The following is a 25,616-nucleotide window of genomic DNA, read 5'->3' on the forward strand; positions in this document are numbered from 1 at the left end:
TCTCTGTCTCTAAAGAAATACATATGCATGACCCTAAATCAGAATAATGTGCCTGCCTAAGGCCTTTCAGACAACAGTTTCTGTTGCAGTACTTTTTATCTCTTATATCATGCCAGAGTGTGGTTAATTAAAATAGCTATAGTTTTAACATGACTTAAATCTGGACAATGCTGCTTAAAAATAAATAATTCTATTTTAAAGAAATTAATCTGTCTGGCACAAGAACATCTAGACAATCCCTTCCTGTGCTACGGTGCCCTTTAGATGAGCTGAATACAGTTTCAAGCATCCTGGAAGCCATTTGGTTTCAGAACCAGATCTACTAAATAAACTCTTGTTCTTCTGCAGAACGATCGCTCCCGTTCTCTCAACCTTCAGAAAATAATTTAAATCTCTGCTTCAACTTGTTTCTATGAAGTTTATACATATTTACAAATGTATCCTAAACCCAATCAATTTCACCACAGTTTTCTTACTGCTGACTGTGTTTTGATTTTCTATTGTTGCTTGCTTGATCATCCAGTTTGGTGGGAAAACTGGGGTTACAAAATAAAGCCTTTTTTTATTTTAAGGAAACAAAAGCCTGTGAATATATACAAGTCTGGAGGGCTTACCTTATATTCGGTTTTATCGATGCCTATTAGGAAAATAAATTCGGCAATGAGGAGATTAATGCAAAGATTCTTGTGAATTGTGTTCCGGTCACTTTGAAGGCCACGGAAGAAACAGAAAGTAAAGATGCAAATCGCCAGGCAGACAAGGGAGATGACAATTCCTACCCAGGTGATGACAGTGAGGAGTAAGCCATGAATTCCATTTTTGTACTGGAAGTAATGAAAATGAAGGAAAATTAGTGTCATTACTGACTAATGGACAAGTAAAATATCAGGGTTACATTTAACACTAAGGACTCAGGATTTTGTTTTATGCAACACCTTATAGCTGGTAAAAAGACAGATTTGTTTTTCATCGGAAGTGCAAATTTGCACTGATAACAAAGTGAGAGGTGAGGTGGCCCAACCTACAATATTTGTTGGTTTGTCCATAAAATAACCTGTAATATGTTCATTATGAAATAACTGGTAACAATGAGGCTAAAAGAAACTATATAAATATTAAACTGAAAAGATACATCTTGGGAAATTGTTCTGTTGAATGTATAAAGAGAACATTGTTTATAATACCAAGAGACTGAAGTACAATGGAATTCTTTATTAAGATGTACTTAAATAAAATAAATACATATTTTAAACATTACAGTTAAGTAAAAGATATTACTGTCCAGGTCTGCACATCATGTCACAACAAGGCATTATGGTTTATAATTGAAGTGAAGCTAGTTTTAGTGCTTTGCAAACCATAGTTCATGACTTAAGGTTGTATAAGTACACTATATTGCCAAAAGTATTTGCTCACAACTGAGTCTCATTATGTGGATGGGTGAGCAAATACTTTTGGCAATATAGTGTGTGTATTCAGTATTAGTTTAGTAAATAAATGATGGTTTCAAAATTGTTGCTTATTTATGACCGAACCTAACCAGTCAAAGACAGCAATATTTTACTGTTATCTTCACAACAGTATCTGGCAGGGGATGAAAAATCAGCCTGATGCCTCTGATATGTGGGATAACACAAAGGTTAGTTATGTCTCTCTTGCTCTTTAATATTTACATAAAGGCCAGTGGGAATGATATAATTACTATGTTAATGATAACAAACTTCACATTGCCACCCCAGGTTGTAAGTGAGATGCTGTTGGGGTCGTGTTCTGGGACCTGCAGGTTATTATTATAGCTTGGATGAAAGAGAATAGACTGAAGCTGAATTCAAGCAAACCCGAGTTGCCATTTGTACTCTTTTAATGCCCAGCACTATATTTTGATGGGCAGACACTATCTATGAAGGAGCAGATTTGGGATCTGGAGTATTTCTGGATTCGTGGCTCATTCTGGAACAATAGGTGGATTTTATGGAAAGAGGTCTTTGCCCAACTTTGGCTGCTGTGCCAGTTGCATTCCTAAGAGGACCTAGGTACAATCATCAAATTAACTAGGTACAATCATCCAGGGTTTTACATGGGTCTGGCCTTAAAGGCAACTTGGAATACATTGGCTTGTAAGTTTACTGGTTCCTGGCGCAGGAGGCAAAATCAACAATTCTGGAGGGACTACACCAGTTACAATTACAAGTTAAGGTGCTACACTTCATGGCACAAAGAGCCCGAGTATTTGCAAGAACACCAGTCTGAAGCAGAATCAGCCTGACACACTAATCAAGAATGTCAAACTCGCGGCCGGCGGTCTGGATATATCACATGCTTCCCCCCCCCCATTTTAGCGAAAGCGAAAAAAGTTACAATATGTCACGTGACAAGGTGTCATTGCAAGTTTGACACCCCTGCACTTGATCAAGCATGAGCAAGTTGTAGAAGAAAAAGGGCTGTGCTAATAAATTAAAAGTAATTTGGGTCACAAAGGAAAAGCTATTGTGCCAATTAGCTTGATTGCACAGGGCTGTTTGGCCATATCTGTTGGAGACCAGCACTAGGTCTAGTAAGGAGCAACTTCTTTTAAGTCTGATAGATGATTAGGGTTGAGACTAGAAGGCATTGCTTATCTACAATCGCCTTCCTATGGAGATCAGATTCTCCACCTCTCTGCTGGTTTTTAGGAAATTACTGAAAATATAATTATTCTGGAAGACATATTTTATGTTTTGTTCTTGCTTGTTATTTTTCTGTCTTCATTGGGGTTAAATGTTAAAGGTTTCTGTATGGGCAGAAACTGCACATCAAATAAAATAAATTATTTATGGAATAGAATACTTTATTGGTATTGGTATGCCATTTGTTGACGAATTATGTAGATTATTGTACATGTATTTAAATTATAACCTGTTTCCTCAAAAATAAGATATTCCCAGATAAAAAGTCCAATCAGGCTTTTGATCACATGTGCTAAAATTAAATCCTCCCCCGAAAATAAGCCCTCCCCAAAAATATTGCAACACAGCAGCAGCCATGAGGTGACCACGCTTGCTGCCTATTGCATCTCAAAAATAATAAGAGCTCCCCGAATATAAGGCCAAGTGCTTATTTTGAAACTCAAAAGAAAATAAGTCCCTTTCTTATTTTTGGGAAAACATGTAACAGATTTATTCCTTGTGGCCACATTCAACTGTCTTTTTCTACTACTTCCTCCCATGTGTATGTGTAATATCTGAACTTTGAAATACAAAGGCCACAGAATACTGTAAAGTAAAATAATGAGTTATCTCAGGGTAGTTCAACAGACCAGGAGTTTTACTGGGTCTTCAAAATGCTGTAATTCAAAATTTGTCAGGATTACTTACCACAATTCCCCTATGGGCCATGAGAATTGCAAAATTAGTTAGGTGGCTACATGCACACGTGGTATGTGTTTTATTTGTGTCAATCAGCTTGCAGCCTTGAGTTGACCAATATCCCATCATAGTCCGCTCTGAATAGTTCCAGAAGGAGCAATTAGCATTGAAATAATTGTTGGGCTGTGAGACATCAGAATGGGAAAAAAATACAATTATTTGCATATGAATGCTATAAGATAGTTTATTTAAATCTAATACAATCCTTTGTATCGCAGCAAATTAAGCTGACACAGAAGAAAAGGTATATAGTTTGTGCCAAAAAATAAAATAAAATAAAGTAACTAACAGACTGTGTAGAACAAACTAGCAATTTAGTTATAGGCATGCCGTACCACGGGCATTACTGAGGATTTAATTTCCTGCAACTAGAATTCTCTACTTAAGTTTGGTGCTTATATTGATGACCTGTGGCTATTGGATTTCCAACTTTTAGCAGTAGAAACAGGTATAGTTATTTAAAACAGACTTCTTGGATAATTTAGAATTTAGGAATGCAGTCTCAATTTTAATCCGTTGTAAAAGAACAGAAGAGACATGTCAGCCCAGATTAAATTGCACTGAAAACAACTCAGAAAAATTAAAGGGGATAGATTCCCCCCCCTTTTTTATTGGCTTTTCCAATTTATTGCTTTAGGTAAATGGAAAATCCCAACCTGGACAATCAACAGCATTTTGACATGACCAGCAGAGTCTTTTAAGCGTCAGCTGAGACAGTGTCAACCTGATTCCAAGAAGGGAAGTTTGCCCTTTGGAAGAAAACCTACTTGAATGACTGGTAAATGGGCTCCTGAAGATAGTACAGAATTAGAGCAAAATGCTCTGAGTGCTATTTAAATTTTGCTACATTAAGCAAGCAAAATTGTAAAAGCCCGTGTTTTCTGCCCTGCTGCTAAGGTAAGAGTTAATTTTCACTTAGGAACAAATTACAAGCATTTACATTTTCATGTTGATTACTGAATTAGCTTTCATTAAGAATACACTTAAGTTCTAATAATCACTGAACCAGGCTCCTTTAATTTTATTTTCGCAGACTTAAATAAACCTATGCCTCTGACCTTCCAATATTTAAAATTCAAATGGAAAGATCGTCCCCCCCCCCTCTTTGCTCTTGCTGATTTTATGACCTTCCCATTAATTCATTTCCATAACTTACATCGATGTGTGCCAGGGTGAAAAGAACAGGATCGGTCAAATAGACACGACTGGACTCCTTGTTGATGGAGGCGGCAATGACATCAGAGTTCACAGCGATGGTTCTGTTCCTGCCAGCAAACTCAGTTCCTAGCTTGATGGTTGCATTTTCAGTACTAAGAAACCGGCCCAAGCTTTTGTAAATGATGAACACCAGCTTTGCTAACCCTGGAAACAGAAACCTTCCATTATATTGACTTGAAACTGCACCCAGTTCCATTTTTCCACTTTAGCTTCCTAACCACAATATCTGTACTGAGGAGTCATGGATTCCAAGGAAAAATGGCAGCCAAAAGGTACAAAGGACTATGCATTTTTAATTCTGTCAAGGGGGCTTTAATCCAAGAAGTGGTAAATGCTCCTTATAAGGTTGAAAATAACTCATTTGATCAAGACATACCATTTCTGCTGTTTTGCTTCACGGTATTTGAAGAGAGCTGGATGGAGTTGCCGCCGGCATTGCCTTGAGGAAATTTTAAGTCCTGCACTTGCCCTTCTGTGCTGAGTACTGCAACTTCCAGGACTGGTAAAACACAATAAAAAGTATATTATTATTATTTCTTTTATTCATTAAGCATGAAACTCAAGTCAAGTGAACATTTAAAGATATGTCACAAATACCATTGACTGGTGCTAATGGTTGATACCAGCATTATTGCTGCCAGCATCCTAGGTACCAACCAAGTATCTTCTTAAAATATTTTTGAATAATAATAATAATAATAATAATAATAATAATAATAATAATAATAATAATAATAATAATAATAATAATTATTATTATTATTATTTATCCTGACCATCTCATTTGCAAGTGAAAAAAAATTGTGATCAAATTTGCCAGGTTTTTTTGGGGAGTGCATTGGACAGACTTTGTTTATACATGACAGATGTACATGAATTGTTTCAACTTCAGGGAATACTTTTTCTTTAAAGTTTAATTAACTTGAATGCAGATGCCATGAAAAGAACGGTTCAGAAGACATGACATCCAATCTGCGAGTTTAAAATACATCATTAAAAAAATCTGAGTACTGTTTTTTATTTGGAAGAAATATATGTCTATGAGACTGATGCAGTAGTAATTAAAAAACTTGGACAAAGATAAGAAGCACCCCGTTAAAATTTTCACTTTATGCACCAGATAATCCAGTATTGACTAAACTGATTCACAAGATTGTTGTAAAGGTATGGAAGCACAACAATGTATATTACTCTGAGTTTCTTCAAAGAAAGGAAGGATAACATTTAATTAAAAAAAAACCACTAAAAGGAATATACTTAAAGTCTGACAAGAGTAATGGTACAATTTATTATAAAGATTTCTACACCCACACAAAATGTACTATTAATTGAGGTCAACCAATGTCCCCCACAGAGACTTGTGAAAAATTTAGCAGAGCTATTTTATTGAAATATGCATGGTTTATTACTTCTTTCTTTCCTTCACACATACACACAGAGTATAATGTTCTGAATTTAATATCTTGGTATTTTCACTAATTAAATGGGAAGCAAGCAAGCAGAAGCATCCCACTGAGAGGGAAGGAGAGAGTGTGCATGTCAAGGATAGGCAAATTATGAAGGCAGCATTGTGCCAACATAAGCTCCACCCATTCCTGGAATGCCATGCTGGACACTCATCCAATGATGAAAGCAGCACAACCTGTGGGCGCTGAACAAGGAAACGCATACCTGCCTTATCATCTCAAGTAGGCAAGATAAATTAGCATGCAGAAAAAACTTCTCTGTACAGATTTCCAGGCTGGACAAAAGTTACTGCTATGTAAGTAACGTACTATGGAAGTTATGTCTCCTGCTGGATCAGGTTTCTACATGCACCTGCTGAATCGACTAATTTATAACAATCCTGACTAGTTAAGCAATAGCTAATTGGAACTTAATCTGGGGCATCTCATTCTCATCCAAGATAATTGTGCCAACTTCATGTTAACTTTCAAACAATTTATGTGTGGTCTATATCCATTTTAATGCTGAATTCATTTATTATGGAAGGAGATCTACTGTAGCTGTTTATATAAATTCAGTGAATTCAGTATTGAGAAAATGTGTTGGTAAAACACAAGACGTAAACTAAAGAACACATACTATTGAATATTGGAAAGAAAATTTTGATCCTGCATTGATTGCATGACTAACTTTGTTGCTTGTATTCTTACGATTTATTGATATTGATTGTTTCCTGATTGCTTATTTGTAACCTATGACTACCATTAAGTGTTGTACCTCATGACTCTTGACAAATGTATCTTGTACACTGAGAGCATATGCACCAAAAACAAATTCCTTGTGTGTTGAATCATACTTGACCAATAAAGAATTTTATTCCATTCTATTCTATCCATATTTAGGAATGCAGTATTAAGTTCCTTAATACTAGGTATCTGTAAACTATTTCATTTTCGCCAGCAGAAACATATAATTTCACACATAAATCCAAGCAACAAGTATTTTTCAGTAATTAGTTAGAAATTTGGTCCCTAGAGCTTGATTCAATACATTTCTTAATATCTATAAAATGGAAGAATTGTTAAGGATTTAAATTTACACAGAAAGCTATTTAACTGTACATAAGGAACAAACATAGGAAAAAGATCTAAAAAGAAATACTGGTATTTTCTTCCTTCTCAGCATTTAAATTATACATTCTGCTTGAAATGTCAGTAACTATTTTGCAGTTTATGATACATGACTATTTTGTATATTGGAGATACAGCTCACTGAATGTATTTTCACCTTGGGTGAAATTACATTGCATTTAATAAAAATAGTTTTTACATCGTGTGGTCAAAATTGGCTTGTATTGTCATAAAAAATGAATAAAATTCAGAAATAATAATAAATGATCAGAAAATAATTTCCAGGTCAAGTATCTCAATTACTTACATAGATACACAAACACAATTTTTAATCAGCCCTTATAAAACCTCCATCACAGATTAGTACTATTATCTTGATACTTCACAGAATAGGATACGGTTAAGATAAAAATGAATTGCTTCAATTTCTGTAATGATGATTTCAGTAAAGAAAAAAATAACTTAAAATGTCTGGTTTAGCTGCTATTATAAGACATACATTATCTAGTTGATTGCCTTCCTCTCCAACTGTTCCTAGTCAGTGGTGATAGGTAGGAAAGGTCAGGCCCTTGGCCCCTGCTTTGTGGGGTTCTGCACACTTCAGCAATGTCTCTGTTTCTGTTTAACATCTGCATGAAGCCACTGGATAAGGTTAGCCATTACAATTATGGGTAATCTATCTCCACCCATGGTGAATTAAGTGATGCCACCTTGGTGGCGCAGTGGTTAGAATGCAGTATTGCAGGCTAATTCTGCTGACTGTCAGCTGCCAACAGTTAAGCAGTTCGATTCTCACTGGCTCAATGTTGACTCAGCCTTCCATCCTTCCAAGATTGGTAAAATGAGAGTCCAGATTGTTGGGGGCAATATGTTGACTCTGTAAACCACTTAGAGAGGGATGTAAAGCATTGTGAAGTGAATATGAGTCTAAGTGCTATTGCCATGACTTCTATCTTGCAATGTCTGAAGTCTGTTAAGGGCTCAATGGGGAGCAATGGGCTGAAACCGAACCCTGTCTTGATGGAATGATTTTGGGTTTGGGACTCTTTAGTTCATGGAGTGCTGCCATTCTTGGTTTTGGACAGGGTTGCATAGCCCCAGACGGACTCAGTGCATATTTTGTGGGTTTTCCTAGACTTGTGAGTCCTGTTTAAGGAGCTTGTGGCCGTTGTGGCCGGAAGGCACTGGTTGATTGTACATTTGTAGAGCCCATCCAGAAGTTAGTTTGAATGTTGTCAGCAGGAGAGTGGAGGTGTATTGGGTTGTAAATTTGGGGTTTGTGTGAATGAGTTGGGTGGTCATATAAATGTCAGAAAATAAATAAATAAAATTCTTCTACTTCTACTTTTTAAAATATGAATAGAATAATTACACCTGAGAAAATAAAATTTTCCAGCAAACATAGTATATATGGCTATTTCCAAGCCATTATTTTAGCATGTTGTTCTTTTAATTTACAGCATCATGCCTGGCTTTCTGAAGTGCAAAGACTTACCTATGTGATCTGTAGGCATCGCGACTCTTGTTGGTTCTAAAAGATTATCAGCCAAAACAAAAGCTCCTTCTTCTAATGTATCAAGTAACATCGTTGCAGCGTGAGCTTGTTCAGAAGAATTCATATCTTTCCAAGATTCCAGAGCTTCAGCCCTAAGGAGGTTGTCCACGGTGTCAACGATTGCCTGCATTCATTAGAAAAATATTAGGCTCTATAGCCTTAGGCAGCAGGAGAAAGTTCCTAATACGATCAGATGGCAATTGCAATATTTAACTGCCAATGTGATTTACAGTGATTTAAAGCAAAAAAAAGCTACTGCTTTGCTTCAGAACAAAGAGGATCAGCACAACATGCCTTAGAGCAAGTATGAAAAAGAACTTAACATACTGAAGAATGCAAAAAGGCAAATACTCGTGGCTTTCATTTGGAAACCGAGGTGTCAATCCAAAGTTTCAAGGAGCTTTGAGGCATGCATGAATCTGCAGGAGTTTTTCAAGTAATTGGGAACTGAAGAATGTTAGATATTGGCTTAATACCATAAATGTAGCCATATGTGTATGAAACATATGACAGCCAGCCTAATATATAGCCAAGGTGTCGGATTATGATTGGGGACATTCATGCTTACATTCAGCCTTATGGGGTTGATTTTAAGCCTATCATCCTCATTTAATCCAATCTACTCTATGGGATTATTGTTTAAGGAAAAACTTGAGACAAAAAATTGAGCTTCTGGTGACTACAATCATGATATAAACTAACCGTCCAACCAAATAAATAAGCAATCATAGAATAATATAAAATTAAATGTGTGGTGAAGGATCCAAAGTGAAAACACTGACTGGACTCTGATGATCAAATCATGGTTTAACAAACCAGAATAGGAATGATACTAAGAGAATAATATTTTCTCAGTTTCTTTAGAATACCAGAATGCTATCTCGTAGCTTTGGCTATCATTTAAAAATGGCTTCAAATCTGTCTTGTTTGGAAAGCCCTGCCTACAGTCCTAGTTTGCATATAATGGGAAATACGTTAGGATTAGGGATTTTTAATTTGTCTGAAACTCCTATGAAGAGCAGAATGAAACAGCAGTAAATGTGGATTCCTTTTAGCAAAACGAGGATGTAAGCATCTTATAACAGCCTGTCCATTCCCATGGCAAAATAATAATAAATAAAATCACATCCACTGACAAATCAATTGAAGGGAAGCTCTTAAATTAACGGCTAATGTAGCCCCACAACTGAATAGGCTCTGCACTGCTGAGCCATCATGCTTATTTTGTCTCATTTACCTAGTTTACATATATCATTAAACGCACACATAATGTGGTTGATCAGTTTCAAAAATGATGGAAATGAGAGCAAGCGGCACTACATGAACAAAAACAATGTCAGGTCCAGAACTTTGTGCTCTGTGTGTCTGAATGGATAGGGAAAGCGGTATGGGCTATTGTCTGGGGTAAAATTAATTAGCCTAATCCATTTTGATATCCTCTTTATGGTTGCATGCCGAGTGTCCCAATGGCAGGTGGAAGATAGTTTTGACTGATATGAAAGGATTTTCTTCTTTTCTCTAATGAGAAGCAGAAGAGTCAACTGCACACATTGATACCACTTCAACCATTGCAGAGCGTTGAACAGAAATTGGTCTATGGAGGCCGGATTCATTAATCACCGAGAAATATGAATTGGAGCCTTTGATCTGAACTATAAGTGAATCCTCTGCCAAGGAGTGAGAACTTGCCTTATTTGCATAGCAGTAGCTAGATTCCGATTAGTAATTTGGGGAGATTTTGTGAATCTTATCCATTTGTGACCTACTAATACGATCCCAGTCAGAAATTGAGGTTGTGGTGCACTAAGGGCTCATTGGTGACACATGCTATTAAGCGGGAGATTAATTTTGTTCATAGAAATCAATGAGAATTATCGATGCCTCCCAAATCCACAGTCACTGCAATTACAAATATGGTCACATTTTAGATTTGACCATGAAATTTATCTTTTAAAGTAAACTGCACTTTTTGCTTAGCTTCCCATTCCTCTTCCTTTTTTTCTTTGTGCTTTTTTTAAAGTGAGTCCTAGACAAGTCTATGCAGTTTTCCAGTTAACATTTTTTTTGGAAATGATTTGCCATTGCCTTCTCTCTAGAGAAGAGTAATTTACAAAAAGTAATTGTCACCCAGCTGACACATGCGCCTAAGGTAGAACTAGAATTCTACTTGTTCCCACTACTAGTCCAGTGCTTTAACCACTAGACCAAATGCATTAAGTATCTCCAGTTAAGAAAGCTGAATCATAAATTGGTTAAGAATTGACTTGTTTCCCTTGCTCACTTTTTCCTGTTGTTAAGTTTCAATCTTTACCAACACTGAATATACTGTATATATATAAAAAAGAATATCACTTAGACCTACAAAGTAGCAGCTTTTCAGTGACTAAGCAATTTCATAGTGATCTACTCTAATCTAGTGATCTTTTTTGAAGTGATCTTTTTTGAAGTGATCTTTTTTTAATCACTATTGGCTTTAATAATATCAATTATTATAGCCCCATATACATAATGTCAGTAATTATACACAATTATAGCTAAAATGTGGAAAAAATAAGGAAGTCCATGCAAGCTCCATTCCCAATATACCTCCACATTCTGTTAGTTTAAGATCTTATACTCCTACTTATGATCAGAATGTACTTTAAGTTAAAGGAACTAATCTCCTTTCAAATTTAAATGCTAAAGATATTAATAACTCTAAAACTGTATTTCTTCCAGCAGTGGAAGGGAAGGCCAGCTGGGACTTGTATGCATATGTTTCTTACATTCCCATTGTGTTTCTATTCATGTCTATGCCTTACCTATAACCTGGGTTAAAGTGAATTAAGATTCACATTAATCCAGGCCTGCTTTTCTTTAATCCCCAGAAACCTGCATCAATTTAACCTGAGTAAGTCTAAACAAAGTTAGCACTGCTGGAGATGTAATACTAATAATGTTCAGCTGTCCCTTTTGAGAGTAATGGATTTATAGATTCAGTGGAAATGGGGCAGAAAGTGAATTAATCTTGAACAGTATAATTATTCTTAAGCAATTTGGAGGGTTACGATTGTAATAACTTAACAGTTTCATAAAAAATGCCTTTGCTCTATTATAGGCAGATTCAATTTAAACTTGTATTTCTTTTTGTAATACTAATTGGAAATTCTATAATTAAAACTGCCATGCTGTTTTTCCACCCCCAAAATACCATCAGTCAGAGGTATGATGCGTCGATATTGGCATGAACAAGAATGTTCGCTGCCGGATACAGGTAGTCCTGGATTTACCATCATTAATTTTACAGTGGTTCAAAGTTACGGCGGCCTTTGGAAAAGTGAATTATGACCTACGCAAGTTACGTGACTGCAATTCAGGTGCTTGGCAACTAGTTTGCATGTATGACTGGCTGCAGCATTCTGCAGTTACATGATTACGATTTGTATATTGGGGTAGCAGGATTCACTTAACAACCATATATTTGCTACTGACAGTGGTAAAAATTGTTGGGAAATCAGGTCCTCCTTGACTTGACATAACAACTTAACAATAGAACGTCCGCTCCCAATTGTGGTTGCAAGTCAAGAATACCTGTATTTAAGTTCTGAATTATTTTATTGCTCTAGAAAACAGGATGATTTTCCTGTAACAATAGCAGTTCTTACAGGAAAAAGTGTATAAAATCAGACAAATAGTTATTATTTTGAATTCAATAGTACACTAGAAAGATAAAAAGAGGTGTTAGTGCAGAAAGACAAGGTGGGAATCAAGTGGCATTCTTGCTCCATAAAGGTCTAGTGAAGCAAATGGGTACGTGAAGGGGCATCCATCTGTGGATTTTGCTTGCTACAATTAAACAGTGTGTGATATGCAGAACTACATATATAAAACATCTGGGTTCAAAGCAAAATATTGAGGAAACAAACTTACTGCTATCTTGGATTTAGTTTAATCCCCTTTCCCATCCTTGTATTTTTTTACACAGAGTACGGAAGGAAATGAACTATTGATTATTGGCTTATTCTATTATTGGCTTACTCTCAGAAATGGAATCTGTGCAAACATAACACTCTGCACAGGGGCTGTGGAGGGATACAATATACATATTATCCAAATACTGAAATACAAAGGATCATGCAGCAAGAGCAGAAACGTAGCAGCAGGGAGATAGCAAGGTGACAGGAGAGATACCTTAAGGTAAGCCCTGCATGTCTTCTCTCGCTTTTGGAGCTTGTTAGTAAGTCAGGGGGAAAAAAAATCAGAGGTTAGACACAAAAAAAGTGCAGTAGAAATGCTACTATTTAACGATTGTTGACCACTTACGTGTAAACTTAAGAAATATTTTTGCTGATATAATAATCATAGTGTGTTTAATTATTCTCAATGTGCTGTTTTTACGAAGCCTAATGAAAGGGAGGTTTTAATAAATTATGGATTAATCAACTCCTTGGTATATTCAAATATTTCTAGGGCCCTAATTCATATTAGGAAGGGACCGAGACCAAATGATTATAGCAAAGAAGAAATGTCTTCTTCCCAATTTTCCTCCACCCAATGTTATAAAAATAAAATGAATAAAACTGCCCAGTGGGGCAAATTGTCTTCTTACTCTTTTACAGTGAAACAATTTGTTGCGTGTGAAAATGTGCTATAACTTCAACATCCACACACCTATCTAGATTTGTTACTTTTGCTCTTAAATTCCTACACCTTCCCTACTTCAAGAGTAAAACAAGCAGACACTGGGCATTTCTGGAAACAAACAAATTGCAAGGCAAACATGTTTTAGAATACACTTGAGGAATCTGATTCAATCTTTATCTACCTTGTTGTAACTCCGCCCTGCAGAGTCCTTCTCATTGGGCTTCAAATCTTGCAGCTGAGCATCAAGGATGTCTACCAACTGTTCCATCAGTCTGACTGATGAACTCACATCACCAGCAAAAATTGGTCCTTTGGTGTGTTTAGCCAATTCATTGGCAAGGTTAGCAGCATTTTCTCCACTTCTGATCTGAAATGGCAATTGAAAGGCAAACCAACTTAAGCAACCAAACGGAAAAACAAGTCCACTATCTATAGATATTCTTTTGTGCTTGTTCTTAATGAGAAGACTCTATTAAAGTGTCTCGTGTTTTACTGGTTTTTTTATGAGCACAAAAAAAACCCCAACATAATTTCAACTTTTATTTTTATTTTAGTACTAAGATCAGATACAATCAAAATGCTTTCTTAAGTCGTGATCTAAAACAATACCTAAATACCAATAGTGACAAAAAATAATATAATAAAACATGATAGTTCTTGTGGGTAAGTATATATTCAAGTATTCAGTAAAATTCAAGAAAGAGACTTCAAACCCTAGGCAAATATTCCAACTCCCAGACTTGACCTAAATTCTCACATTCCACCCTAATTTGTATGGAAAATACAGTATTCACTCCAAGAACTTATAAGACATATTTCTATTTGAATGTCATGAAAAAAAAAAGACTTTTTAAGTAGGATTGAATATTTCTGGTAGACACCCGAGGGTTTGAGTCAATAAGGGAAGATAGTTTGTGGAAGCATTTGTAACATTGCTTTAGTATGCTGGACTTGACCATAATAAATATTTGATTTGAGCAATGCTTTGAAGAGCCCCAGAGATATGAATGTGAAAGACAACCTCTGTGCATGGGTTGGTATAGATATTTTTATTTTATTTATTTTTTTGTGGGGCCAGAACTTGAGGATTGGGATAGGATGTAAAAACTATAAAACAAATAAAATCAACTATCCTTCAACTACTGTGTTTTGGTGTCTAAAAGCATTCTCCAACATCACATAAACAAAGACAAGAAAACTATACTAGCTTGAAGTGAAGACAAATGCTGGGGAAGCAACAAGTAGTACCATTATTGAGAAGCCAGGTATGATAGACTTTTGTGGGGAGAAAAGCTTTGTTGAGCAGTAGACAACAAGGCTTTATTGACTGCCTGCTTATAGGGCAGACATGAGAAAACCTTGGCATGCAGACTACAACTGCTCCCTACTTCTACCAATAATCTCCAGGTAAGGTGCCAAAACTCAACAGCCAAATGTCAACATTCCGTGATATGGTTTTGGATTATAGAAATGGTTTATGGAGCTTAAGGGTGGGGGATGGAATGGATTTTTTTCCTCAGAGATTTCTTTTTGCCTTTCTAAGAACTTTAAAAGAGCTGAATACATTTCCCTCATGTTTTCTGGTGCCATCACATATTACAAGATATTCTCCACAGCAAAGCTGCAATGCAGATCCTGACACTTCAACTACTGCTCATCTCTAATGGAAGGCAATAGAAAAATGGCAGGTTATAAAATAATAATAAATAAGACTTGTACATCTTTTTCTTCCTAGGCACACGAAGAATATAAAACGGTGTCTCTTCAGGGACTTGTGTGATAACAATTAAACCCATGGACCGTCCAACTAAATATAACCATTACGCACCATCTATAAAAGCAAGAATGATTGTGGGTGGACCTAATGATATCAGATCTGTTCTGAGAAAGTCCAGAGAAGAACCACTAGATTCCAACAGGAATTCAGAAAGCCTAATCGTTTCTTTTCATCTAGTGGCTGGTGGAAGTTTTGCATCCTAGATCTGATAACCCCTGATAGAATCCAAGGTGTATCCTGAGAGCAATGCAATTCTCATTATTCCTAACACCTGTGATGAACTAAACATTCATTTACAAATTCTCAGATTAGGCATGCTATCATATTAATATATTATTCCAACCCACCTTCTGAGCCAGCTGGTTTACCCAGTGTGAAGTACAGTTGCTAAGATCAGGACCTTTAGGGTTCCATGTTCCTGTAGAAATCATGCAGAGGTATGAAGCTGTTCCTATAAAAGATACCCAAAAAGAAACCAAACTTATTTATATATTTATGAACTTTTCTTTTCCCTTTTTTAATCTTCCATACATCTTTGTAACCTGAAAAAAAATCGGACTAAGGTTTAATATATATTCAACTTTTAATCATTAAAAAAAAAATGCTGGCTGAGGATGAGATTTAAAAAAATACAGGATACTAATAGCAAACTAAAGCCGTGCTAATAATGTTGGGTTTCTGGAAAATCAATAAAAAATGAATGCTGCTGTCTTCTTCTTTGTCCTGGAATTAATCAAAATAGTGTTCATGGGAAAGATGTGAAAAAGTTTTGTAACTGACTGTGTTTCTGCTAAACACACCTTACAAAGTTGTTGTTATGGGGAAAATTGGAGGTGGAAGAAGTATTAGGTATGTTTGCTGCCTTGGGTTATTTATAAAATAATAATTTTATAGGTGGAATATAAATAAATAAATCTGAAACAACAGAAAAAGGACTATAAGTACATTTCTAGGCTTTAATGCCTGCTATAGCTTAAAACCCGAAGATGTCATATTCTCCTAAGAAAGAAAAATCAAATGAAATATAGCTTAAGAGTAGTCAGCAAGGATAAAAAAGGAGTTCAAGACAGATTTTGTCAAACATCCGATTTGTTTTTAAAAACTTACCACGGGTTCCTTTAGGGCAGGGACGTTCCACCATTATTCCCCTTTGAGTCTGAGGCCAGCTAATCCCCCGGGCCACATCTGGTTCGCAGAATCTCTCAGGCAGAGGGAAAAAACTTGTAACGGGAGGAATTTTGGTTGTAGAAACTGCTGGTGGTGACTTAGGACCTCTACTATCTTCTTTGGTTCCTGCAGCCATAGTTGTGCTAACAGGAACTTTGTGTGGGGTAGTGCTTGTGGTAGATACAGTTGTTCTGAATAGCTCTGTGGATGGAGTTATTGTCTCTGCTGTGGTAGGCACTGTAAAGGGAAAAGTAATGTTACTATTTGCCTTTTACATTTGATATACTATTTGTAGGGTTTGATATGCTATCTGTGTACTGTCCAGATCCTCTTGTGAGGGAGATAGTCAGATTTTAAATTTGATAAATAAAGAAAGAAAATAAAAGAAAAAAGAAAATATGGAGGAAGAATGAATAAGAACAGTTGTGAAACTTTCTCCTTCTCCTTCAGAGAGGATTTCCAGATAATCAGAGGAAAATATATAGTAAGAATTAAGAATATTAATAAAGATGAACACATAATCCATACTTAGATGCAATGCATGGCGGTGTCTGCACATATCTCTTATCTCTTGAATACAAATTGATAGATATATTTCTAAAGCCTGGGAGGCACTAATATCAAATTGTCTACTCACAACAGATACATTTAATAAAAGATCGTAAAATTATATTGATCGAAGAGATAAAATCAATGTTCACATTGGAAAAAGGCAAAATAAACAAAGAAACCTACAACAGAGGGACAGGTTATAAATAACTAGGTTGTTTAATAACAACAACAAAATCTCCCAAAAAAGAAAGCACCCTACTTGATGTCACTCACTCTGTCACTTGAAGAAAGATAATTAGTGTAACATCTTGCCACCCAGAAGACATTCTTGTTTCAGAGATCTCTAGCACACCTGATTAGATCCAAATTGGGGCAGGGAGCAATTGGGAGACTGGAACGTTGCATGCTTGTGTAATTTCAGTATTTCGACATCTCAGATCTTAAACATCACTTTCTAATAGAGTAAGAACTAATTTAAGCCAACCACACTGCCTAGTCATCCGAGAAAACTAGTTTTCAACAAGTAACTTCTCTGTTAGCTTCTAGAATTGTTCATTTTATCAATTCATCCAGAAATAATCAGGGTAACTGTTGCAAGTTCCAAGCTATTTCAATAGAATCCAAGCTACTTTGGATCTTTGTAAATGATGTGAATACCTGCCAACACTTAAGAATTAAAAAAAATGAGTTTTAACAGTCAGCCAGATGTTTAGAGTAGATGATGATGATGATGATGATGATGATGATGATGATCACTATTATTAAATATATAAAAATTTGAAATCACAGCTGCAAATTCCCTAGCTGGGATTGGCCTTCATACACACTGAGTTCTTCCCAAGAATCTAAGGTGTTGTTATTTTACACAGTTAAGAGCTATTCCTATTCATTATTATACTGTATAGGGAGTGTTATATCTCGTACCCATTTCAAAAATAAAGCTATGGAAGGCCCAGCTATATTTTCTAGAATGGAGTAATACGCATAAATAGATGATGCTTCTTGAAATATATTCCATGTCTTTGCTTCTATGAAAAAAAAATACTTAAACAAAACTTCCTTTAGTCCTTCTATCTAAATGCTTGGATACTTTTACTTCTGCATGCAAATCAATAGAAATGAAACAAGAGAAAAAGAAGTAAATTCTCTCACTAGACCTCATACATTCCTTTTTTTAAAGAAGTGTATTTATTAATCTACTGTAGTGTTTGTCAGTTATAATAAGCTATAAATGACATTTATAAAAATGATAATGATGCTCATAATAATAAGGGAATAAGTGCATCTTGAAAAGGAACATGAAAACTTCAAGGCTCCAGAGAATGGCAATTCCCATAGAATCTGTTTGAAACTATAATGATAGCATGTCTATTGTGATGTCATTTCCTCCCTTAGGTCTTTCTTACATGGACATCCTTTACAATTTCTCATTTTTTAGAAAAAACAACAGTTATCTGGAAAAGAACCACTTGACTTGGGCAGGTTTTTCCCCTACTACCGTGTTTCCCCGAAAATACGACAGGGTTTTATTTTCTTTTTACTTACAAAATATGGCCTTGGGCTTATTATAGGGGAGGGCTTATTGTTTTGGGGTTGCTGGGCGGCTGCTCCCTTGCGAACTGGCTCCCGAAGAGCCGGGCACAGCCTCAGGGGCGAAGCAGCCATGAGATGACCAAGCTCACGAGCAACCGCCTGGCAAATCCCCTCTCCAGCTGGGCAGAGCGCTATTCACTGACATAGGGGGTATCCCTAAGGCGCCAAGCCACGTGATGCTCTGCCTGCTCCCCAGCTCCCGCGGCTTGGCACATTCAGAATACCCCCTAGGTCAGTGCAAGGAGCTCTGCCCGGCTGGAGAAGGCGGTTGCGCGAGCGCCTGTTCCGCCCCCAGCAGGCATGCCTCCTAGCCTCAACATGTCCAGCTCTCCCTGTAGCAGCCCGGACATGTTGAGGCAAGGGAGCAGCCGCCCGCAACTCCCGCCTCCGGCCAGGCAGAACACCACTCACCAACCTAGCAGTATTCCGAAGGCTCCAAGCAATGTGAGTGCCTTTCTCCCCCGGCTCCTGTGGCTTGGCGCCTTCAGGATACCACTATGTCAGTGAGCGGTGCTGTGCCTGGCCAGAGGGGGGGGGGTTGTCCAGGGGGTTTATTTTCAGAGGTGGGCTTATATTTTTGCCCACGTAAAAATGTGGCAAGGCTTTAGTTTCAGGACAGGTCGTATTTTCGGGGAAACACAGTATGTCTTCAAGTTAACCTCATTTTCCCAAGGGTAGGGTAGGGGGAGGATAAAATAATTGGTTGCTTCCCAGTGCTGATCAGAATGCAGACATTTAAATTTCTAAACAGGGATAGAGATTTGGAATCTATTTCTAGTTGACTTATTGCCTGAATCAAGATCTATTAAGATGTGCTGTATTCTCTAGAAGCTTTCTAAAATTATCTCTAGAAAAAAACCTGATAGGTTTGCTAGACAATTCACAATAACAATATCAAAGGAAAATATTGTCACTTATTTTTTAAATTATCAGGATTAGATTTTAAAATTTAAATTAAATGCTTATGTAGAAATATGGGTTGTACCAAATCCCTCCAAAATGCCATCTTGTGAAAGTGATTTAATCTATTTTATTAACATTTTGGATTGACAATGTAATTCTTTGGATTGGCAATGTAATTCTTTTTTCCCCTTAGTGTTATTCACTGAGAATAATTATTATGTTTGATGTCTATAGCTATTCATTTCAACTTTAAAAAAGAGTCACCGGGAAAAAATATTAAAATATTAAAAAATAACATCTCTGAAATAACATGAACACTTCAAAACTCTAACCAATGAATTAAATAATTTGTGGTAGGAGCTCTAGAGCAGTGGTTCTCAACCTTCCCAATGTCGCGACCCTTTAATACAGTTCCTCATGTTGTGGTGACCCCCAACCATAAAATTGGTGTCTCGGTTCCTAAGACCATCGAAAATATGTGTTTTTCGATGGTCTTAGGCAACCCCTGTGAAAGGGTCATTCGACCCCAAAAGGGGTCCCGACCCACAGGTTGAGAACTACTTCTCTAGAGTATCAGCTCAATTTAATGCACCACAATTAGTTGCAGCTTCTATATTACTATACCTGGAATGTACCGATTCTGTTGTGACACATTACATAAAACATTGCTATGTTAATCTATTACACACTATTTACATATATATTGACTTATTTTATAATTTGATATACTAATGTTTATGTTTACACCGCAAGTTATAAGATAATAAATAGTATAATACGTAGAGTAAAAGTCATGAAAATTAACAATTAACTAGAAAAAAATTAGAAAAAGAATTTGTCACTTTCAATGTTTTTTTTTAAAGGTTCAAAAGCTAAATCCCAAAATGATTATTTCACTAGATATCAAGTGGAAAACAGGAAGATGCTTGAGAAAAAGTATTAAGCAACATACTGTCTGCAGTGAGTGATAGCAACATTTGTTAGATTGCTAATCCTCTCTTTCCATCTGGGAGGCTTACATGGGATCTCTCTCTTCATTTTATCCCGATAACATCAATCCTCTCAAGATAGATTGCAATTTCAACCCACTCTTGGTCCAAAACTCCAAACATTACAACACATTGATTTAACAAAAAATAAAACAGCTTGACTTTATATCTGGGTAACCAGGATCTGCATGTGTAGTTTTAAAGATTAAAGGAGGAAAAAAAAAGCCATTAAGTTGAGTTTCTGGTTTGATACGTCTGCGGAGCAATGGGTCCAGCAAATCTGATTTTAAAAGATATGATGAAATATTTTAAAACAGATAACTCATGGGAAGCTGGTACAGATAGTCCTTGACTTACAATAGACCTTTCAAAGTTACAATGGCACTGAAACAAGTGACTTATGAATGTTTTCACATTTATGACCATTAAAGGCATCCCCATGACAACTGATTCATATAGATGGTTGCAATGTTCTGGGGTCATGTGATCATCTTTTGTGACTTTCTGAGAAGCTAAGTCAATAGGGAAAGCCAAATTCACTTAGCGACCGTGTTAAATGATTCACTTCACAACTGTGGCAAGGAAGGTTGTAAAATGGGGCAAAGCTCACTTAACAAATATCTGACTTAGCAACAAAAATGTTGGGCTCTATTGTGGTTGTAAATCGAGGACTACTTGTATTCAACTAGGAATCCTGCAGCTTTGCTATTTGCACAGAAAACTTGAAAAGGAATTCATGAAACTGAATGTTTCAGTCCCTGAAATATCATTATTCAGCGTGGGAAGCGGGATCAACCATGGTATTTCCTGCATGAAATTAAGAATACCATCTGATTTTCAGGAAAGGAAGTCTCATTAGATCCATCATAGCTTATAAAAAATGTATGAGAATTGTAAATAACAATTTCCCGGAAAGCTACAGAGAAGAAAAGGAAACAAGCAGCCAGTCATCAAAAGAAACAGCTAAAAAAAAAAAAGGCATTTTAATTTACCATCCCAAAAGGTAGAATTAGTAAGTCCACCTGAACATCAGAGTATTAACCTGCCTCTAGCTATTGCAATATTAAAAGAATTATTAACTGGTGAAGCAACACAACTCATAATTTTTGCTTCAAAAAAATAATAACTGTATCTGTATTGGTATTCTCTCCATTTTTTCCAAACAAAGAAAAGACAGGTCCCCCTGCCTGGAGGAATTTACAAACTGTGACAAGCATTCACTCCCTATGAACTCAGGCCTTCTGGAAACAACCGGATTTGACACTTTTCAGGTTTAATTTTTTTTTTACTTTGGCACTTATTTCCTAAAGGCTTATGCTTTTTTTTAAAAGGATTTAAACCTCTTCTGTCCTTAGGCTATAACTTCTAGAAACACGTATTCTTGAATGTAAATTGAATTCAACCACAAATGCAAACAAGGAGATAGGTAAGACATCTGTTTTTCAAAGAACCTGAAAAGAATATTTCTTTCTAGTGGGGCTAAGGAGAAAAGAAAAAAGTAAGAAACTTCTACTTCTATTAGAATGTGGACAAGAAATGTAACATCCTGGCACACACAAAAATCATGTATTTTTCAACATCCCTACAATGGTCAAAACTGAAAGCATCCATATCTATCCATTCTGCAAATGTTTAAGAAAGCCAGAGTTGATTGTGCATCTTACTTGTTTCATTCCAAGTTTACTGAGAACATTATATAAAACCTAAAATCACACGGTTTTTCTCCCTCTATGGTTGTAAATCTATTCTAAAGTTCCTAAGGTGCCTGATATTACACACATTCAGTGCCTATTGAAGACCTCTGACCTCATACAGTCATTTGTAAAATTAATGCAGGAATGGCTTCAACTGATGCCTAGGCCTTTCTTTCTACCTGTCTTCTTTACATTCTATATAGTTTATGTAGAATAAAATGCACACATCTGTCTGTTTACCTATCTATTTCCTTGTTTCTAGCTGAGTACCCTCAAGAACTCTTTCTGAAAGTCATGGTTTTCTGATTCTCATTTTCCATTGCCAACACACACACATAAAGGACCCTTGTGAAGTGCCACATTTCATTGCTAGTCTGATAGAGTACCGCCTGTGAAATCTTGCTGAACTTTCTATTCAGCCTACCTGTTGAAAAAGAAAAAAAAAGGAAGCAGACTCCTCAAACCTGTCTAGCTTCTCTGTAAGTACTTGTCTGGCATCTTGTGAAATCTCTGTAATTTTCTTTTGATTACAATGCAGCCAGACTCCCAATGCTTTCTCAATTAATGTTGTCAAAAGCCTCACCAATGCTTGGGAAAGTGTCAAGAAGCCACTACTGCTTCAGATCTTGGGGCGCTATGGAAAGAATCTGGGGGAGGTTTTCCTTATTACTGATATTCTAGACACCATGTGTTTAATTAAGTCGTTTCTCCATGACAGAAATCTGTATCAACAATAGTGCAATTAATACTCTCACAGATCCTCTTACTTCTGACAGCTTCTAACTCATTTAAGCTACCCTTGTGCCCTACAGCTTAACATCACTAAAAGGGATCACAATGACTCTTTTTTTGAGTCCAGCTAGGAGGTTAAAATCACAAGAGCATATAATTTCATACGGCACTCTATGTGCAGCTGTTCATTTGCAAAGACAGATACCACTGCCGTCAGTGTAGCTATTTAAAAAATGAGTTCTGAAATACATCTGCTTTGTCTGGAAAAAAAACGATGTGCACAATTTAGTACTCATGCTACCTGTGCTGTAGAATTATTTAAAGTTTAAACACTGAATCTAAATGCCCAGAATGATTAAAAAGACACCCTGTAGAAAAGTCAGATTTCTACTCATGTACAATCTGAATGGAGGATAACTACACTTCCTTCCCTAAAGGTGGCACCACAAGCATCCTAACAGATTTGGCAAAATAGACATTAAGCAAGGTTTGCAGAAGAAGATGTTTGGCAGAAAGTAACAATTAGCGTTATCTTCTTTTATAAGGTATCAGTCAATTCAGCCGATCTGGTAGCCATACTAGTTAAAAGGGTTTTGCTGTTGTTTGCATTTGGGATAACTGCATAGAAATTTGGAAACTGTTTCTATGATGCTCAGCTGCTTTAAACTTATGCAGTATGTTGGAATTAAAAATAAATCCATGTTGATTACAGGATTCCTATCGACATTCTGAAATGTGGTGAGTAATTGCACATTATGGCTCTGCTGTTTAAGGAGGAAAAGTGAGAGAAGTTTCTCATGTTGGAACAAAAGACATAACTACAGCAACTCATGCAAATTGGTTGGAAGAATATTGTATCATCTCGTACGGCTGATATGATCTAATTGTATTGCTATTTATCTGGTTATACAGCCTAGTTTCATGCCTCTGAAAGTGTCAGAAATCACTTAAATGCATAAATATCAACAAGAGATCGGTCCAGGGAGTAATTAAGAAAAAAAATATCTCAGAGTCAAAGGGATATAAACCTGTACCATACTTAAGACAGAAAAAAGCCCTATAATACTGGGGACTTTTTTCATGGAAAATATGAGAAGATACTATTAATCCTGTTTTTAATCTTGGCTTTTGAATTTCTGGGAAGTGTATCAAAGCATCAGCCTGTAAAGTCAGAAAATGGTTTTCCTGTAACATAACAGATGAAAAATAATAGATTTCTTCCAAAATAATATACTATATAAAATAATATTTAAAAAATCAAATATAAGTGGTGGTACAGTGGTTGAAAGGCAACATTGCAGGCTAATTCTGCTAGCTTCCAGCAGTTCGATCCTGACTGGCTCAAAGTTGATTTGGCCTTCCATCCTTCCAAGGTCGGTAAAATGAGGACCCAGATTGTTGAAGGCAATATGCTGACTCTGTAAGCTGCTTAAAGAGGGCTGTAAAGCTCTGTGAAGTGATATATAAGTCTAAGTGACATTGCTATTGCTATAATTGTTTAACATATTCTTGAGTTTTAGATACAAAGGAAATGAGATCTTCTTAATGTATTACCTTTCTAAAGAAGTGTTCAAAAGCAATGTAGGCCAGTATATCAAAGTTAAAAAAAAAGTAGTAAACAGGAATAGCATCTATAGCAGTAGTAATAGTAATATATACTCCTGCCACACTGTGAATGAGAAGATCTGGATTCTGTTTCCTATTCTTTCATTTACTTCATTGGATAGCTTTGGTCAACCTAACCTAATTTGGAAGCTGGAGCTCTTTAAGAGTCAGTGGCAGAAGGGGAGAATACCACATAGGCCTTGTGAGCCATTAGAGGAACTGTGAAAAAGCAATATAATAAAAGGAATTAAAACTAAATCCCTGATTTAGTTTAAGTTTTTGCTTTATTGCCCGGGTCAAGGGCTTTGCTAGTCTTCTGAATGGTATACAAGGGTTCTGAACTTTAAACTGTATGAAGTCTGAGAAATACCTTAAGCCCTAAAAGAATTAATTCGTCCACAATCCTTGATATTCCATGAAGTTAATTTTGCATGGGGCCTGAAAGATTGAGTTTAAGCTATGGTTTTAATGCTGCAGGAATAGAAAACTTAAGCATTTTATGAAACCCTTCTATAAATAATTCTGGCACTGCTACCGACACTGCAATATAATATAGAGAAGTAACATGAGGAATATCACTTCTTAGGAGGAAACAATGACATGGGAGAGGTTAAGTATGATATTTAGCTATGGGGGAGACTAAGATAGAGTGAGATAAATAATTCCATTTGGTGAAAAGAGGGCAAATGCGGTATTTGAACCATTTTGAAGAAGGAAGTTGTGGTGCACACAGGTACTGACAGGCTACAAGATAAAAGACAGGGTTTGTTGAGTCTCTGAAGATGTCATTACCGAATGCATCACAAGTAAAGTGATTGCTGAATTCCCTATAATGGTCTTAAAATTAGATATTCTACAAGAATAGGCCTTGGCTTCCGCAGTGGACATTTTGACCCTGTGACACTATTAAATGTTTGATATTAGGACAATTTCTTTTCTAAAAGCAGAGAAGGGTAGAAACAATTGCTTATATCTGCTTCAACCCCAAGAAGTATATATAAACTCTAATCATTTTTTAAAAAAATGTTTAACTGATGTTCTTTGTCCCTGAATGTTCATTCCTGAAAAGAAAATGGATGTCAAAGAATGAAATGACCATTAGCTTACCTGAAGGGTCATTCTTGGTGCACTGCAGGAGTGTCCAAGCAAGGGTTAAATTCTGTCCCACTGCCCAAGGACTGGATTGAAAATCTTTGGCCACGCCCTCTGGTTCCTTCCTTCCTCAGTT

At 36.4% G+C, this 25,616-nt stretch overlaps 1 protein-coding gene across 18 annotated transcripts in view; it reads right to left on the minus strand.

Moving 5' to 3' along the window:
* Positions 1-25,616, minus strand: part of ADGRL2 (adhesion G protein-coupled receptor L2) — a 265,400-nt gene that overhangs the window by 35,490 nt on the left and 204,294 nt on the right. For 14 of the 18 annotated variants that reach the window (XM_081946479.1, XM_081946467.1, XM_081946481.1 and 11 more), the window contains 9 exons: positions 16,261-16,557; positions 15,501-15,604; positions 13,558-13,743; positions 12,924-12,962; positions 8,694-8,877; positions 4,999-5,121; positions 4,561-4,766; positions 3,354-3,527; positions 615-824 (listed from right to left, as the gene is read on the minus strand). In XM_081946479.1, the coding sequence (XP_081802605.1) occupies positions 615-824; positions 3,354-3,527; positions 4,561-4,766; positions 4,999-5,121; positions 8,694-8,877; positions 12,924-12,962; positions 13,558-13,743; positions 15,501-15,604; positions 16,261-16,557 (1,523 nt within the window). The remainder of the gene's footprint in view (positions 1-614; positions 825-3,353; positions 3,528-4,560; positions 4,767-4,998; positions 5,122-8,693; positions 8,878-12,923; positions 12,963-13,557; positions 13,744-15,500; positions 15,605-16,260; positions 16,558-25,616) is intronic. The other 4 variants (XM_081946480.1, XM_081946482.1, XM_081946469.1 and 1 more) reach the window with 1 other exon arrangement.

Source organism: Natrix helvetica (assembly GCF_964273705.1).
Source record: "Natrix helvetica genome assembly, chromosome: 3".
In the NCBI taxonomy this organism is placed as follows: domain Eukaryota; kingdom Metazoa; phylum Chordata; class Lepidosauria; order Squamata; family Natricidae; genus Natrix; species Natrix helvetica.